General features: G+C 43.8%; 1 protein-coding gene across 1 annotated transcript; it reads left to right on the forward strand.

The window, feature by feature from the left end:
- Positions 1–13,352: 13,352 nt before the first annotated feature.
- On the forward strand, positions 13,353–14,945 carry gja9 (gap junction protein alpha 9). Its single transcript, XM_033045326.1, has one exon. It carries the CDS (start codon positions 13,353–13,355, stop codon positions 14,901–14,903), a length of 1,551 nt encoding a protein of 516 aa, XP_032901217.1. The 3' UTR covers positions 14,904–14,945.
- The last annotated feature ends 1,811 nt before the right edge of the window (positions 14,946–16,756 follow it).

Genomic DNA, 16,756 nt, shown 5'->3' on the forward strand with positions numbered 1-16,756 from the left:
TGCATGAGTAGTGTATTTTGTTGCACAAACTTTAACTTGCTCTAAGTACCTCTTGGAGTTGTCTAGATTCTCTCGTAGAATTTTCCTTACATTGCAATATATTCTCTTAAACATTTTGTATTGTTAAAAATGAAATTCAGGTAAATACACAGTCAAGGTTTATTATTAGAAAACATAATATTAACTAAGACCAAGACCAAGATAAAAACCATTATTAGGCAAAATTAGCTGGGATATAACTAAGGTGATGACATTTACTAAATTTTTCAATTTTTACAATGCACGTGTGCTTTTATTTTTCAACAATATATCACTGTATTCCCAATCATCAGATCATTGCCAATGGTTCAGAATCATGGATGTAGCTCCAGATATCAGATACAACTGAACAATTTAGAGCAAGAATCTTGAATTCAATGACACTCATGAAGTAAATCACTTCACCAGGAGCCTGTTATTTATGTTAGGGCTACAGTATTTGTATCACATATTAATGTACCACAACATAGCCAATATGAGCAATGCTGGAGCCACAATGAACTGCAGATGCTGGAATCTTGAGCAAAACACATAGTGTTGGAGTAACTCAATGGGTCAGGCAACATCTGTGGAGGGAATGGGTGGGCCGCATTCTGGGTTGGGATCCTTCTTCAGATTAATTATGATAAGGGGGAGAAAACTTGAATAAAAGTTGGCTGGAGCAATACAGGAGTATTTAGACAGAGAACCCATTGACTATGACAGTGAACACAAAGATCTGTTAGATACAGTATCTAATGAATATTAGATTAGAATCCATGGAAGACAGTTTACAAAGATACTAACTACAGAGTCAAGAAATTACTAGTAAAGTGTTACCCCTTTAACAACAAGAACAACGATATTCCCACCACAATCTCATCCGTTCAAACAACACTCCTCCATACACCATTCAGGGAAGCCCTCAGCTCCTCAATTAAACCGTTCATTTCTCAACAGTGGATCTACAAGAGCAATTCAACGGTTCTGCTTCCCCCACCCTCGGACCCTAGCCCTCACCGCTGTCATATATTCACCATCCCCTCTGATGCCCATCTTTTGGATGCAGTATGGTCAGTCCTCAAGAGGCCTTACCTTTGTACCCCTACGCCCACACCTCAACAAGTTCCAGCCTGCCATGACATAGGGCTCTTCTTCTGTCGCCTCCTCCTCCGGGCCTTTTTTCAACAGTAAAGAATCCTCGCCTCCCAGTGAAAACCCTTTCTCCCGTCTCTAACATTTCTCCTCCTCTAGGACTCCCCCTGCTGGCATTTATCCTCCCTGGACTTTTATTTCCAACTGCCAGTGCAACATCAATTGCCTTGACCTCGCTACTCCCTTTACCCATTCCAATCTCAGCCAACCCCCCCCCCCCTCCCGAATGTACAGCCCTCTGCTGACTCCGCAACAGTGTTACTAAAGTCGCCGACATGGGAGGTGTCGTTGTAGTCTGACCTCTGCTGTGCCAGCTCTCAGACACCTCCGCATATCTACCCCTTGACCATGACCCCACAGACGAACACCAGGCCATCATCTCCCTGATTGCGTCTCATCACCTCTGGCAATCTCCACTCCGCAGCGTCAAACCCACACTGCCCGCTTCCATCTCCTCCCTAAAATCCACAAACAGGACTGCCCTAGCAGGCCCATTGTTTCTGCCCCACTGAACTCATCTCTACATACCTTGATTTTATCCTAGAACTCCTTATGCAGTCCCTTCCCACCTGCATCTGACACCTCCCAGGACCCTCAACTCTTTATTGCCCCTTTTGCTTCATCTTTTCCATGGATGTCCAGCCCCTTTACACATCCACCCCACACCTGAAAGGTTACAGGGCCCTCTGATTCCTCTTTGAACAGAGACCCAACTAATTTCCCTCTATTAATGCTCTCCTCTGCCTGGCGGAACTTGACCTCAACAACTTCTTTTTGACTCCTCTCACTTTGTCCAAGTTGATGATGTAGCCATGAGCACTCGTAAGGGCCACAGTAATCCTGCCTTTTTGTTGCTTATGTCAAACAGCCCTTGTTCCAGGTGTATATTGGTACATCCCTCTACTCTTTCTCCGTTACATCGACAACTGCATCAGAGCTGTCTCCAACACGCATGCAGAACTCATTGATTTCATTAACTTCCACCTTGCCCTCAAATTCACCTGGACTATTTCTGACACCTCTCTTCCCTTTCATGATCTCTGTCCTCCATATAACCATATAACCATATAACAATTACAGCACGGAAACAGGCCATCTCGACCCCTCTAGTCCGTGCCGAACACATAATCTCCCCTAGTCCCATATACCTGCGCTCAGACCATAACCCTCCATTCCTTTCCCATCCATATAACTATCCAATTTTCCATATAACTATCCAATTTTGTCAGGGGATAACAGGGGATAAACTATCGATTGATGTCTACAACAAATCTGCCAACTTCCATGCTTATCCGGAGTACACGTCCTCCCACTCAGCCTTTTGCAAAGACACTATCCCATACTCTCACTTCCCGTCATGTCCAACATGAACCCACCATCAGTCACATCTGACCACCTCCATACCTTTCCCAACCTGCTCTTGTACCTCCTCCCTCGCCTCCGTCCAGGGACCTCAGCAGTCCTTCCTTGTGAGACAGAGGTTCACATGCACCTCTGCTAATCTCATCTGCTACATCCAATATTCCTGATATGGCCTGCTATAATCGGCGAGACCAAGCATAGACTGTGCAACCATTTTGATGCACATTTGCGTTTGGTCTTCCAAGGCCTACTTCATCTCCAGGTTGCTAACCATTTTAACACATCTTCCCATTCCCATACTGACCATTCTGTCTTGGGCCTCCTCCATTGTCAAAGTTAGATCACATGTAAACGGGAGGAACAGCACCTCATTTCCCCCTTGTGTAGCTTACAACCCATTGTATGAACATTGAATTCTCCAATTTTAGGTAACCTCTAATAAACCTATTCCCCCTCCCATTTCTCCCCACACCCACTTCTACCCCCCCTCCCCCTCTGCCTGTGCCCCATTTGGACTCGCACCTAATTCTCCCCACCCCCTTCCCCTCCACCTACATTCCTTCCTGTAGCTTTGCAATTCGCAACTCTTCAATCCAAAGATCCTATAGCAAGCAAGATAGACCACTCGACGAAAAAAACGTAGTACGGTCATGGGCAGATTCATGGGTAATTTTCGGCCCCATTTCCGTAACCGGATTCCGTCTCCACACCAAAGATCCCATAGCGGAGCAAAGATAAATAGTGCGGAGACGGAAGCCGGTTACGGAAACATCCTCGTAAAAATAAAAGTTATTTGGTAAAAATCTTCACCTCATTTTCAAAATTATAATTTATTAACACAAACTGTTCCCCCGCACGTTCATTACGCTGCGAGTCGGGTCGGGTTACTGAAATGGATGAAAAAAAGGCCCACGTTCCACTCGGTTGTGTACTAAACGTCAGACCATTGCATTTAGCAGGAGTGGTCTATCTTGCTCCGCTATAGGATCTTTGCTTCTTGCACCTTCAGTTTTTGCATCTTTGGTCTTTGTCCAACCCTCGGCCTATCAAAGTCCCCCCTGACTTGCGTTCACCTATTACCTGCCAGGATTTCTCCTGCCCCTCCTCTCTTCTAGCTTTCTTTCCCCCACCCCCACAATCAGTCTGAAGAAAGGTCCCAACCTGAAACGTTCCCTATCCATGTTCCACAGGAATGCTGTCTGACCTGTTGAATTAATCCCGGACTTTGTCTCATTTTTTGTCCTTGTCTGGTTAAGGATCTAGGAAAATTATTTTCAACCAGGTCAAGTCAAGTCAAGTTTATTTGTCACATACACATACGAGATGTGCAGTGAAATGAAAGTGGCAATGCTCGCGGATTTTGTGCAAAAAGACAAACAACCAAACAACCAAACAAACTATAAACACAATCATAACACACATATTCTTTTACATAATAAATAATGGAAGGAAAAACGTTCAGTAGAGTTAGTCCCTGGTGAGATAGGCGTTTACAGTCCGAATGGCCTCTGGGAAGAAACTCCTTCTCAACCTCTCCGTTCTCACCGCATGGCAATGGAGGCGTTTGCCTGACCGTAGCAGCTGGAACAGTCCATTGCAGGGGTGGAAGGGGCTCTCATGATATTGTTGGCTCTGGAGTTGCACCTCCTGATGTATAGTTCCTGCAGGGGGGCAAGTGAAGTTCCCATAGTGCGTTTGGCCGAAAGCACTACTCTCTGCAGAGCCTTCTTGTCCTTGGCAGAGCAATTCCCAAACCAGATGGTAATGTTCCCGGACAAGATGCTTTCCACCGCCGCTGCGTAGAAGCACTGGAGGATCCTCGGAGACACTCTGAATTTCCTCAATTGCCTGAGGTGGTAAAGGCGCTGCCTTGCCTTACTCACGAGTGCTGAGGAGTGTGATGCCCATGTCATATCCTCGGAGATGTGGACTTCCAGATATTTAAAACAGTTCACCCTATCCACAGGATCCCCATTTATCCTCAATGGAGTGTACGTCCTCGGATGATGTGCCCTCCTAAAGTCCATGATCAGCTCCTTCGTTTTTTTGATGTTCAAGAGGAGGCTGTTATCCTGGCACCAGAGTGCTAGATCTGCCACCTCCTCCCGGTAGGCCTTCTCGTCGTTGTCTGAGATCAGGCCCACCACCACAGTGTCATCAGCAAACTTAATTATTGAGTTGGAGCTGAACCTAGCCACACAGTCATGTGTGTACAGGGAGTACAATAGGGGGCTGAGGACGCAACCCTGGGGCGATCCTGTGCTCAGGGTGAGGGACTTCGATGTATTCCCTCCCATCTTGACTACCTGGGGCCTGGCGGTGAGAAAGTCCAGGACCCAGGCACACAGGGAGGTGTTGAGCCCCAATTCCATTAGCTTCCCGGCCAGTCTGGTGGGGACTATCGTGTTGAAGGCTGAACTGTAGTCTATGATGCAGACTAATGTGTGTAAAATAGATGTAAACTATTATATTGCACAGTTTTTTAATCTTCTTCCAGTAATTCCCAATCTATTCATGAATGTGGAATACATTTGGAAGGTTAAGTTCTCCTTTAAATGCAAATAACTGTAATGATTGGCCTCATTTAGTAATTCATCACAGCACTGACATCTAATTAAATAGAGCAATATTGATTTTTGGACAGAATTTTCCATTGCTTTGAGGACAGTTAACAAGAGTGACATGGGTAGTTTGTGTAGGGAATGTGAGGTTTTGCTGCTTTAGTCAAGTCAAGTTTATTGTTACATGTACAAGTACAATGAGGTCGAGTTACATTAAAAATCACAGGCACATAGATTGAGATAGCATACGGAAAGGTACATTACATAAATTGCACATCAATTCCACAAGGCAGTGTAAAGGGCTGTTTTTAAAAACAAGACAATTAAAAACTCAATTAAGAAAACAGTACTTGGTAGTGAAAGAGGTGGTTCATAGCGTTCCATCGCCGAGGTAGGGTTGTTCAAAAACCAACAGGTCTTTCCTTCAACCGACAGGAAGGAAAGACCTTAGTCTTGAATCTGGTGGTTTGGGACCTCTGTACCTTCCGCCTGATGGTTGCGCGAGAAGTGCATGGCCTGGATGCAGGACGAACTTGATGATAGATGGTGCCATCTTGAGGCAGTGCCTTATGTGCATGCAGTAGATGGTGGGGATACCTCTTGCGTTCTTGTTGGGATTGGTGTAACAAGCCATGATGTAACAAGTCAGAATCACAACTTCAACTAAAGATTGAAAAGATCAGCAGGAAGAAGGAAGAGATTGGATCCAACATCCATGCAATACTGGTAAATTTACTCGGGATATTACAAATATACATCAAGATGAAAATGGAAGAAGACTAATTGGTTAATTTGAACTCCCACATCTCAAACAAAACTGCAATAGTAGATGTTTTTTCCACTGAGAGGAAGCAACTTCATTTGTCTTCCCTCTTCTGTGCTTCTTTGTCTATTGTACAGAGATCTGTTTCATGCTAACCTGCATTTGGTTATGTGCCTGAAGGATATGGAGAGAATCATTGTTCAGTCATAGGAATTCTTCCATGTGGTCTGAGCCATATCAATTTTAAGATCTTCTGGCTACTTTCTGCAGCTCAGATATGGCACCTTGAGAAAGCGTCTCTCATGGATATTCAGCATGTACACTGTGTGTGTGTGTGTGTGTGCGTGTAGGGCACGAAACATGCGGTGTTTGCACTGATTATTGGGCTGTCTCACTGTACGAGCTAATTCAAGAGTTCTCCCGAGTTTCCCCTGATTTGAACTCGGAGAATTATGGTAATAGCCGTTCGGAGGTACTCGGGGCTCTCGTGGACATTTTTCAACGTGTTGAAAAATCTTCACGAGTCTTCCCGAGCTTACTGCGTTTCCCAAAGCTTACTGCGTTTCTTCCGCTTTTAACACAGTCAACACGGTCACCCTCTGCAACCGCCTTCTGGATCTACAAGTCAACCCATCACTTATCCTGTGGATAAAAGACTTCCTGCAGGACCGGCCTCAGCATGTGGTGGTAAATGGTTTTAAATCCAAGAACATGATTTTAAACACTGGTGTTCCCCAGGGTTGTGTTTTATCACCGATTTTATTTTCCATTTACACAAACAACATAACAAACAATAACAGTGACATTTCCCTTTTTAAGTATGCAGACGATATGGCCCTGGTGGCCCACATCAAGGATCACACTTCTCTGGCTGCCTACTATCAGCAGGCCAACACCCTGATGCTGTGGATCAAAGAGAGCTCTCTGGAGCTTAACATCTCCAAGACCAAGGAGCTGTGTTGTGGGGGGATGCGAACATCTTCCCCCCCAACCTCTCTTTGAACCTCTGAGGCTGAATGGGCAGACAGTTGAGCAGGTAGAGGCCTTTAGAAACCTGGGCACAGAGATTGACACCCGCCTGTCCTTCTCCCAGCACACAGACTCTGTGTACAAGAAGGCACAGCAACGCCTGTTCCTGCTGAGGAAACTCAGGAGCTTTGATGTCAGACAGGACATTTTAACAGCTGTCTATAAATCACTTATAGAATCTGTACTCACCTTTAACATCACATCCTGGTTCACCCTCACCTCTGTTAAAGACAAATCAAAGCTTTCCCGGATCATCAATCAAGCAAGCAAAATAACTGGCAACATTCAAAATCAATTATCAGTACTCCACACCCAGGCAGTTAAAAGGAAAGCCAACCTCATTATACAGGATACCACCCACCCCCTGCACAAGTCCTTCCAACTTCCAAAGTCCCCCTATCCAAGAAAAACATCCACAAAAACTCATTCATACCCATTGCCATAAACAGCTTAAACAAAAAATGAACAAGGGACAAATTAACCCTGACGCACTGTCACTTTACACGTATCCACAACTTTTATCTTGCCTATTTTTACAGTTTTTAATCTTTATACTTGCTTTTAAGATCTATACACACTGTGTGTGCTCACAGGAATCTGTGTTGTATGACTGCTTATCAGTACATTGTCCTGTTTGTATGTTGAGCCACGTCATAGAAGATTTTCTGTTACGACAGACAATAAAGTTTTCTGAATCTGAATCTGAAATACCTGCTGTTAGCGTTACAAACCGCTAAGAGATGTCCCGAGCTCCGACGTACCCGCTATGTACTTTCCACGAGTTTGATTTTTTTTTAAACGGGAGAGCTCTTGAAATTGCTCGTACAGTGGGACAGCCCCTTAAGGATGAGAGAATGAACGTAGTATTTGCACCGTGAAGGTAAGGTTATGAACTATTATGTTATCTTGGCCAATAATAAATTAACATATGACCCATAAGATTCCTTGGGGATACAGCTATCCACTTGTTTCCAGATTGAGCGTGTGCCAAATCCTTTTTATTCGGCGGAGATGGGAGGTTTGGGGGTGGGGCCGGTTCCCAGTTTATTGAATCTAACTGAATGGGCCGGTAATTTGCCTTCAATTTAATGAGCTGTAATTTTAGTTAATGAACTTTTATGAGGAACCAGATTGAATGTATTATGCAAATCTATACCAACTGCATTCATGGATGAATCCTTGTCTATTAGTTAATTATCTTTTGAAAACATTCAAGTAGGAATCAAGGAGCACGAAAAAAGGGGTTTGGGCACAAGAGCAGTAGTGATCTGGTTGAACAATGGTGGGCCATATGATCTACTACTGTAGTGTTTTGCTTTCAGCTCATATGTTCCACATTACTATGTGTACTAATGTTAGGCATTAGTTCTCTTCACATTTAATTGACAGTTTTATCACATTGTTAGTTCTTGGTGTACAGAGCCTACTACTGTAGCCACTTTAATTCCCCATCCCACTCCTCTGATCTATCTGCCTGAGGCCTCCTACACTGTTTCAGCAAGGCCTAACATGCTGGAGGGAAAAAGCCTCCATGATGCAATCTCCTGGACTCAATAACGAATTCTCCAACATTAGTTCACAAACCCATCCTTTCTATCTATATCAGAACTGGCCTTCTCTGCCTAACATCATTTAGGTTTGATTATTTTCCTTTCTGTTTATTATAGTTTGATCTGTACAGCCATGGTACTAACAACAATAAAATATAATGTGCTACTAAATCGTACTCTATTACATTCACTCATTTGGTACCATCTTTTCTGAGACATTCGCTTTGTTCTACCCATCCCGTTCCCACCTTCACTGTTACTGAAAACTTGTGTTCTCGCTTGCCCAATCCTGACAAATGGTGTCTGACCCAAAACATTCACTATTTCTCTTTGCACAGATGTTGCCTGATCTGCCAAGTGTTTCCAGCGTTTTCTTTTTTAAAAACAATGTCTTTATCACCATAAGGTAACATAGGCCCCCTAGACTTTAGTCTAGATATTTGGCAGGCTTTAAAATCCTTATTACCAGTCTTCCTAATGCTATTTCAATAAGTGAAATTCATTGAGAGCAGTAGGGTTCAGGTTACAAGTTATTCATAGCACCTTCTCTCAAAATTCTGACTGCAGGAAGAGTGCTTAAAAGTTAAGGGCCTGTCCCAGTTGGGCAACCTAATCCGCGAGTTCTGGCGATTTTGCCCTCGACTCATACTCGAAGTATGGTCGACACAAGGTCGTAGGAGGTCTTCGTAACTCTCCTTCATGCTCGAGAGTGGTCTTTGCGTACTCGAGGCCTCAGCTAGATTGCGGCGTTTTTTTCAATATGTTAAAAAATGCCCCCGAGTAAAAAAAGGTCACCATGGAAAAAAGCGATACTTTATTTACTCGTAGGTTTAGTCGTAGTAGGTCGCAGTAGGTCGGCATGTTAATCGTAGGTAATCAAGGGTAGTCAAAGATAGTCGTAGATAGTCTTCATCATAGTCGAAGGGAGGTCGAAGGAGATCGAAGGAGGTCTTCTTCACTCTCCACTATTCGGTGTCCAATTTTCCTGAAGTTAGTCGTAGCGAGTCAAAGCTAGTCTTTAACATAGTCGAAGGAGGTCGAAGGAGGTCTTCTAAATAGTCGAAGGTCTTCAACATGTAATTTTTTCAAACTCTTCTAAACTCGCAATTAGGTCGTCCAAGTGGGACAGCCCCTTTACTCCACGATGCAGGCAGCACACTTTCAGCTGTTGGAGAGTGTTAGCAGGGAGGGAACAATAGTGGGTTACAATGATAGAAGGGGAGATGGTAGATGGAGAGACCTCTTGAAGATCCAGGATTCAAGGAACCTGTACAGGCTTCTGAATAATAAAATGTGCAGAAGACAGCTGTATTGTGCAAAGGGCATTCATTACATGAAGTTGGCAGAGAAATAGGTACAAGGGCATGAGTAGCTTCCACGAATGCCTGTCCTATTGCAATGCCTGCACTACAGCCAGATCTAATGTAAAAATCACATTTATCAAAAAAGGTAGATTCCCCATTTTGTTGGTAGGGCTATATGTGACTTTGGCAATGCAGCAACGTTTTATATCTCAGCAGAAGCAGTCTGCAAAAATCCCACGGCCAATTTCAGAGAAGAAGAGTCATCTGACTTACACTATTATTTTGAGAGCTGAGCAAGGCACCTGCATTAGTCACTTAAATAGTGCTTGGTATTCCCCCAAAGTGTACTTGTGGGTTGCTGATGGTGCTAAGATGAATGTCTGGCGATGCAAATGAGCATGAGTGCTTATTCATTAATTTATTAGAAAGGGAGAGATAAATGTGGAGTGAATTGAACAGTGCCTGAAGCGAAAAATGGAGTTGGTTCAATATGGCACTGACCTTGACCTCATAAGGACAACAGCAAACTTATTTTGGCACTTCATACAGGCTCACTTACATGGCAATCTGTACAAGGGTCCTGACCCAAACAATTGTTTACCCATTTACCTCCACAGGTGGTGCCTTCCCCTAGCACTTAGGTTTTTGCTCAGGATTCCAGCATCTGCAGTCTCTTATATCTTCATTATATATGACTCCTGGCATTGTTCACCATGACAATCTGTGCTGATTACTTTCCCAGGATGTGTTTCAACGACTGCTGCACATAGAAGCTACTCTGCTATTTGCCACTCTAAGTGTGCAGCATTCAGAAACCCAGAACATCAAGAAGTGAGCATGAAGCAAACCTAATTCTTACATCAATAATATTTGCTCTGTCCTAATTATGTTGAAGGAAATCATATTACCTCTTGGTTAGATAGAAACATATAGTCTTGAAATGACATGAGAGACTATTCAGTTAAGTGTGAAATTGGACATGACCCATTGATTTGTTCCTGACTCTAAAAAAACATTATTGATCAGATGGAATCTACAGTTCAACGTCCTTACAAAATCCATTTTAACCTCAGTTTTACATACAAATGCATAATTTAATCAAGAAATGTGTAGATAATTTTGATTTGATGTTTGATTAAATCCAGAATCTTTCTTCTTTATCGTTAACATGTTCTATTTTAATTATTTTGTATGCAGGACAGAATATCCTCCAGGCATCCATCTCACTATTTCAGGGATGTTGATTTAGTTTATTTTTGCAACCACAATGCAATCCATTGCAAATTGATTCACCTCTGCTATAAATGCCCCAGCAAAGTAACAGAGATCAGCACCACTCACAGACACACTTGGCATTACTTAGCACAGCTATCAAAACGTATCTTTAACTCTGTTCCCATTTTGGCAGTGGATTGCTGAACCTGAGGCTTAGACGTGTTTGTATGTGTTTGGATTCTACAGCCAGGAGCTTCAATGGATTTAACAATCCATTGAAGTTCCTGTTATATTCTGTAAATTGCATTCAGTGTAAATCTGAAGAGTGCTCACTGTAATGAGGCAGCCATTTGGAACTTCATTTGAATAGTAGATTCTTTTAGGTGCTGAATCACTAACATTCCAGAAATGGCATTTTTTTTTAAAGTATAACAAAAACAAATGTGCAGCTAATTACAGTGATCATACTCTGAATAAAATGTATTATTATTTTAATTTGACAACAGTGTTGGTGGTACATTGTGTGAAGTTTGAAAGCATTAACAGTTTTGTGTTTTGTGTGCCTGACAAGAAAATATTTTTTGTGGATTTTCCAATCTTCCAACATGCTTAAATGACAGAATTGTTGAAAAATTCAAAAATGTTGTCAAATTCCTAATGTAATTTTTGAATGAATCTTTCAGAGCTACATAGGAATGGCAGACAATAGGGTCTCTTCCAACACAAAGTTGATACTCTGGAAGTAGGTAAGTGATTGAATGTGGTGCAATGACACTGCACTGATCCCCTCCCCAACTTCATATCCCGACTCTACAGGAGATCCTCTTCCCAATCTTCCTCCTGGTGTTAGAGACCACCCAGCCCTTTCCCCTGTGTGGTCTCCCTAACCTTCATCAGTTTAAATGAAATTGCTGGGTACAGGGATTCTTCACACTATTATGTTAAGATTCAGATAATTATATGAAACAATTGTTTTGTTAACGTGTTGCTGTTCCACCTGTCTTTTGACCCGTGAAGACTGGTGTGCCATACTGGATTCCATGTGATGGTATTTTAAGGTTTAGTGGAATCTTATTGCAAGGGAAGTGACAAAGTGTGGCCAGCATCTCTGGGATTCCAATCAGGCATAATTCATTACAAATCCCCTTCCATCTTCACAGAGAAAATCTTATCTCCCTGATCATAAAAGATGCAAGGAACTCCATTTGTGCACAAATCTTTGTAGATAAGCTTTCCCTCATTGTTCCAATCCATTTATATACAGCCCCATAAAATGTTTCCTTCTCTGGCCCTTCTCGTTTATGGCATATGTATTCCTAATGGTAACATTTTCAATCCCATGGGGAGTTAATCTTTTTGAAAGAACTTCACTGATTTTTATTTAGCTTTCATTAAAGGGATTGTGAAGATGATCAAGACTGATAATAGATATGTACTTTCTTTGATGGACTATATCCATAGAAAAAGATCACTGTTAGGACGAACAAGGTATATTGTGTTACCACTTGATGTAAAATATTCATAATCATCCCTCATCTGAAATGAAAAGTTATTCAAATGAGCGAGACCATTCATTTTTTTAGAGATAGCGTGGAAACAGGCCCTTCGGCCCACTGGGTCTGCGCTGACCAACGATCCCCGCACATTAACACAATCCTACATTCATAGGGACAATTTTTACATTTACCAAGCCAATTAACGTACAAACCCACACGTCTTTGGAGTGTGGGGGGAAACCGAACATCTCGGACTTGTGAGGTTATGATTCAGCACCATCTACAGCACAGATTCCAAGTATCACATGTGTCCCTATGATATTTGATTAAATAGTTAATTTGAGTATCCATCATATCTTTTCGAGTATTTGTTGGTATTAGGTACTTTGAATAGGCATTCCCTCATGCCATTTTGCAAATGTTGCATGCATCAATGCAAAAAAAATAAATTAACCTGCCATTCACCTATGGCACCACCGAGTACTCTTAAGGTTCAGGAATGTGAGAACAAGAATTCACCCATAGAGCCTATTCAATAATTGTAGAAATCACACCATAACTGATCTGACTCTTAGGTCCAACTACTCTTGACTCAGTACCCACAAATACCTTTCCTAACAAACGTATCAATTTACAATAGAGGCACAAGGAACTACGGATGCTGGGATTTTGAGCAAAGCACAAAGTGCTGGAGTAATTCAGCAGGTCACGTAGCATCTCCGGGGGGCATGGATAGACGAGTCGGGATCCTTCTTCGCGTCCTCCAGAGATGCTGCCCGACCCGTTGAGTTACTCAGCATGCTGTATTTTATGTCAATTCACAAAACATCAAATTGCGCTTCTAACACGGCTTTTTTCCCCCCTGTTGTCAGGATTCCATGCTGAAATAAGCGTTGAGGATGGGCGACTGGAATTTCCTTGGAGGGATTTTGGAAGAAGTACACATCCACTCCACCATCGTTGGGAAAATATGGCTGACCATCCTTTTCATATTCCGCATGCTTGTCCTGAACGTGGCCGCTGAGGATGTGTGGAACGACGAGCAGTCAGAGTTCTTCTGCAACACCGAGCAGCCAGGGTGCCGCACCGTTTGCTACGACAAAGCTTGCCCCATCTCCCTCATCCGATATTGGGTCTTGCAGGTGATCTTCGTGTCTTCTCCGTCCCTGGTGTACATGGGTCACGCCCTGTACCGGCTGAGGGCGCTGGAGAAGATGAGGCAGAAGAAAAAAGTCGAGCTGAAGGGTGAACTGGAAGAGCCGGAGACAATGTTGGAAGATAGGCGCAGGTTGGAACGCGAGTTGAGACTGCTGGAGCGCAGAAAGTTAAACAAAGCTCCACTGAGAGGTTCTCTTCTGCGGACCTACATCTTGCACATCCTCACCAGGTCTGTGTTCGAGGTGGGGTTTATGATGGGGCAGTTTTTGCTCTACGGACTGGGATTGGATCCTCTGTACAAATGCGAGCGGTTCCCCTGCCCCAACGTGGTCGATTGCTTCGTGTCAAGGCCCACCGAGAAGACCGTGTTCATGTTGTTCATGCTGAGTATTGCTGCAGTTTCCTTGTTCTTAAACATCCTCGAAATCATTCACCTGGGCTGCAAGAAGATCGAGTTGGGGCTCTTTGGCTGTTATCCCAGACTGAAGGAGGAAGTGGGAGACATGTACATGAACAAATCGCAGAAAAACTCTAGTGTTCAGCAAATCTGTGCCGCCGTCTCTCGGCCCTCACAACAGATGATGACCCCCTCCGCCCCCAGCGGCTACGATCTGCTGCTTGAGCAACAAGTGGAGTCCATCATATATCCGATCTTCACACCGCCGCCTGAATTCAAATCGCTTCAATGTGACCAGAAACTATGTCAGAAAGGCGAGGAGCAAGAACCCGTGGCCAATCAGAAAAACTCAACTTATAATGCAGCCCCCAGCGCCAATGAAGGACAAAAAAAGTCAAATGGATCTGAGATTCCAAGGCAACGTAGCGAAGAGTTGGATCACTCTAACACTGCCTCCGTTCCCGTTGGCAGTTCCACACCAAGCTCCAATTCAGCCAGTCAGATGGAACTATCAACGGCCGGGTTGTTATACCCGACCCTTCACGCAGGTAGGGCATCGTTCACTGCAATTTCAGCCAGCGCCAGTCGCAAGCCACGTCGAGCCAGTGCCTATTTTAACTGCAGCACAGAGGTTGAAGGCAGCGGCTCTGCCACAGAATCCGAGCCAAGTAACAAGGGAAGATGTGGCTTCAATGCTACCCGGGCCAGGGCAGCTTCGAAAACAGACCTCAAACGGACCAGCAGACCTGACTCCCCTGATTCAATCTGTGAATCCAGCTCAGAGTCGAAGCATAGTGGAAACGGCGACAGTCGCCATGCCCTCTCTCACTCACGGAGAATGTCATTGGCAAGTAACGCCAGCGGCAGGCGTGCTCCCACCGATCTCCAGATATGAGCGTTAGTTTAATTAATATCTTATCTCTGTTCAATACAAGAGTATATAATTTGGTTCTTAGAAAACGAAGATTGTTTGGTCTCAAACTCTGAGGTTACCTCTGTCAGGGTTATGTGATGCCAGTGGGGTTATAAAAAATGACCAAGGAACAGTTACAACGAATAAAGCATCTATTGCCCCAAACAGATCTCTCTTTATTCGAAGGTAGACAAAAATGCTGGAGAAACTCAGCATCTGAAACTATGCATCTATGGAACGAAGGAATAGGCGATGTTTCGGGTCGAGACCCTTCTTCAGACTGATGTGGGTGGGGGGAGAAAGGAAGAGATAGAGACAGTAGGCTTGAGGGAGAGCTGGGAAGGGGAGGGAAAGGAGGGAGAAAGCAAGGACTGCCTGAAATTGGAGAAGTCAATGTTCATACAGCTGGGGTGTAAACAACCCAAGTGAAATATGAGGTGCTGTTCCTCCAATTTGCGCTGGGCCTCACTCTGACCATGGAGGAGGTTCAGACCAGAAGGTTCGGATTCGGAATGGGATGGGGAGTTGAAGTGCTGAGCCACTGGGAAATCAGGATGGTTATTGCGAACTGAGCGGAGGTGTTGGGCGAAGCGATTGCCAAGCCTGCTCTTGGTCTCACCGATGTAGAGCAGTTGACACCTGGAACAGCGGATGCAGTATATGAAGTTGGTGGAGGTGCAGGTGAACCTCTGCTTTACTGCTTGGGTCCTTGGATGGAGTGGAGGTTGAACATTTTTCATGTTCTATTGAGGAAATGTAAGGACAGGTGATGAAATGTAGAAGCCTGATTGTAAAACATTTTTTCTCAATTTTACATAGGGTACTTGTGCAACATTTATAAAGCGACAAGTGTAGCATTTCCTGCGGTTGCAAGGGAAAATGGAGGGGGTGGTTTGGATGGGAAGGGACGAATTGACCAGGGAGTTACAGAGGGAACGGTCTCTGCAGAAAGCAGAAAGGCGAGGAAATGGGAAGATGTGGCCAGTGGTGGGATCCCGTTGGAAGAAATGTCGGAGGATTATATGTTGCATGCAATGGCTGGTAGGGTGGAAGGTGAGGACAAGGGGGACTCTGTCCTTGTTACGAGTAGGGGGATGGGGAGTGAGAGCGGCGCTGAGGGATATAGAGGAGACTCTTGTGAGAGCCTCATCTATAATAGAAGAGGGGAACCCCGGTTACCTAAAGATTGAGGACATCTCTGATGCCCTGGTCTGGAACACCTCATCCTGGGTGCCGATGCAACATAGACAGAGTACACCATTTTAAATACATTAAGGTAATTTGACCTTCGAAAGTGCTTTTCTTAATGAGAAATAAGTGGAAACCCATGGACATGGTCAAAATTCAAATAAGCAATTTGGGTAATGAACCTTAAAACTGATGATGCTGAAAATCTGAAATAAAACAGATCATGTTGGAAAAAGGCAGGCAGCATCTGTCGAAAGGAAAACAGAAAGGGAAGCCTTCATCGGAACTGATGGAAATATTTAGGGAAATGTGGTCTCTTAATTGTACTAGGAAGTCTGGAGTGAGGGCACTAAGGTGTACCATGGTTTTGCCTATGTCCTGAATATCAGACTTCAGTAGATGTAAACACTGCATTGGGCCTTGCTTGTCACAGGCTCATGTCATCCTCAAGGCTGAAAATCCGTTTCAAGAGTCCAAAACATAAAGTGTGGAACGGATCAGCATAGCAGAGGTTTGCCAACAAGGTTATTGGATGTCATCTTTATTATTGATATTCCTCCACCAGATGCTTGGTACAGATATTGTGTAAAACGGGGTCTGCAAAAGTACAGGCAATTGATTGAAATTATCTAAAGATACTTTTCTAA

This window comes from Amblyraja radiata, chromosome 27, assembly GCF_010909765.2.
Source record: "Amblyraja radiata isolate CabotCenter1 chromosome 27, sAmbRad1.1.pri, whole genome shotgun sequence".
Classification (NCBI taxonomy): domain Eukaryota; kingdom Metazoa; phylum Chordata; class Chondrichthyes; order Rajiformes; family Rajidae; genus Amblyraja; species Amblyraja radiata.

Bases quoted from the DNA above. Each gene is read 5' to 3' on its own strand.
- gja9 (XM_033045326.1), top strand. From the start codon at position 13,353: ATGGGCGACTGGAATTTCCTTGGAGGGATTTTGGAAGAAGTACACATC.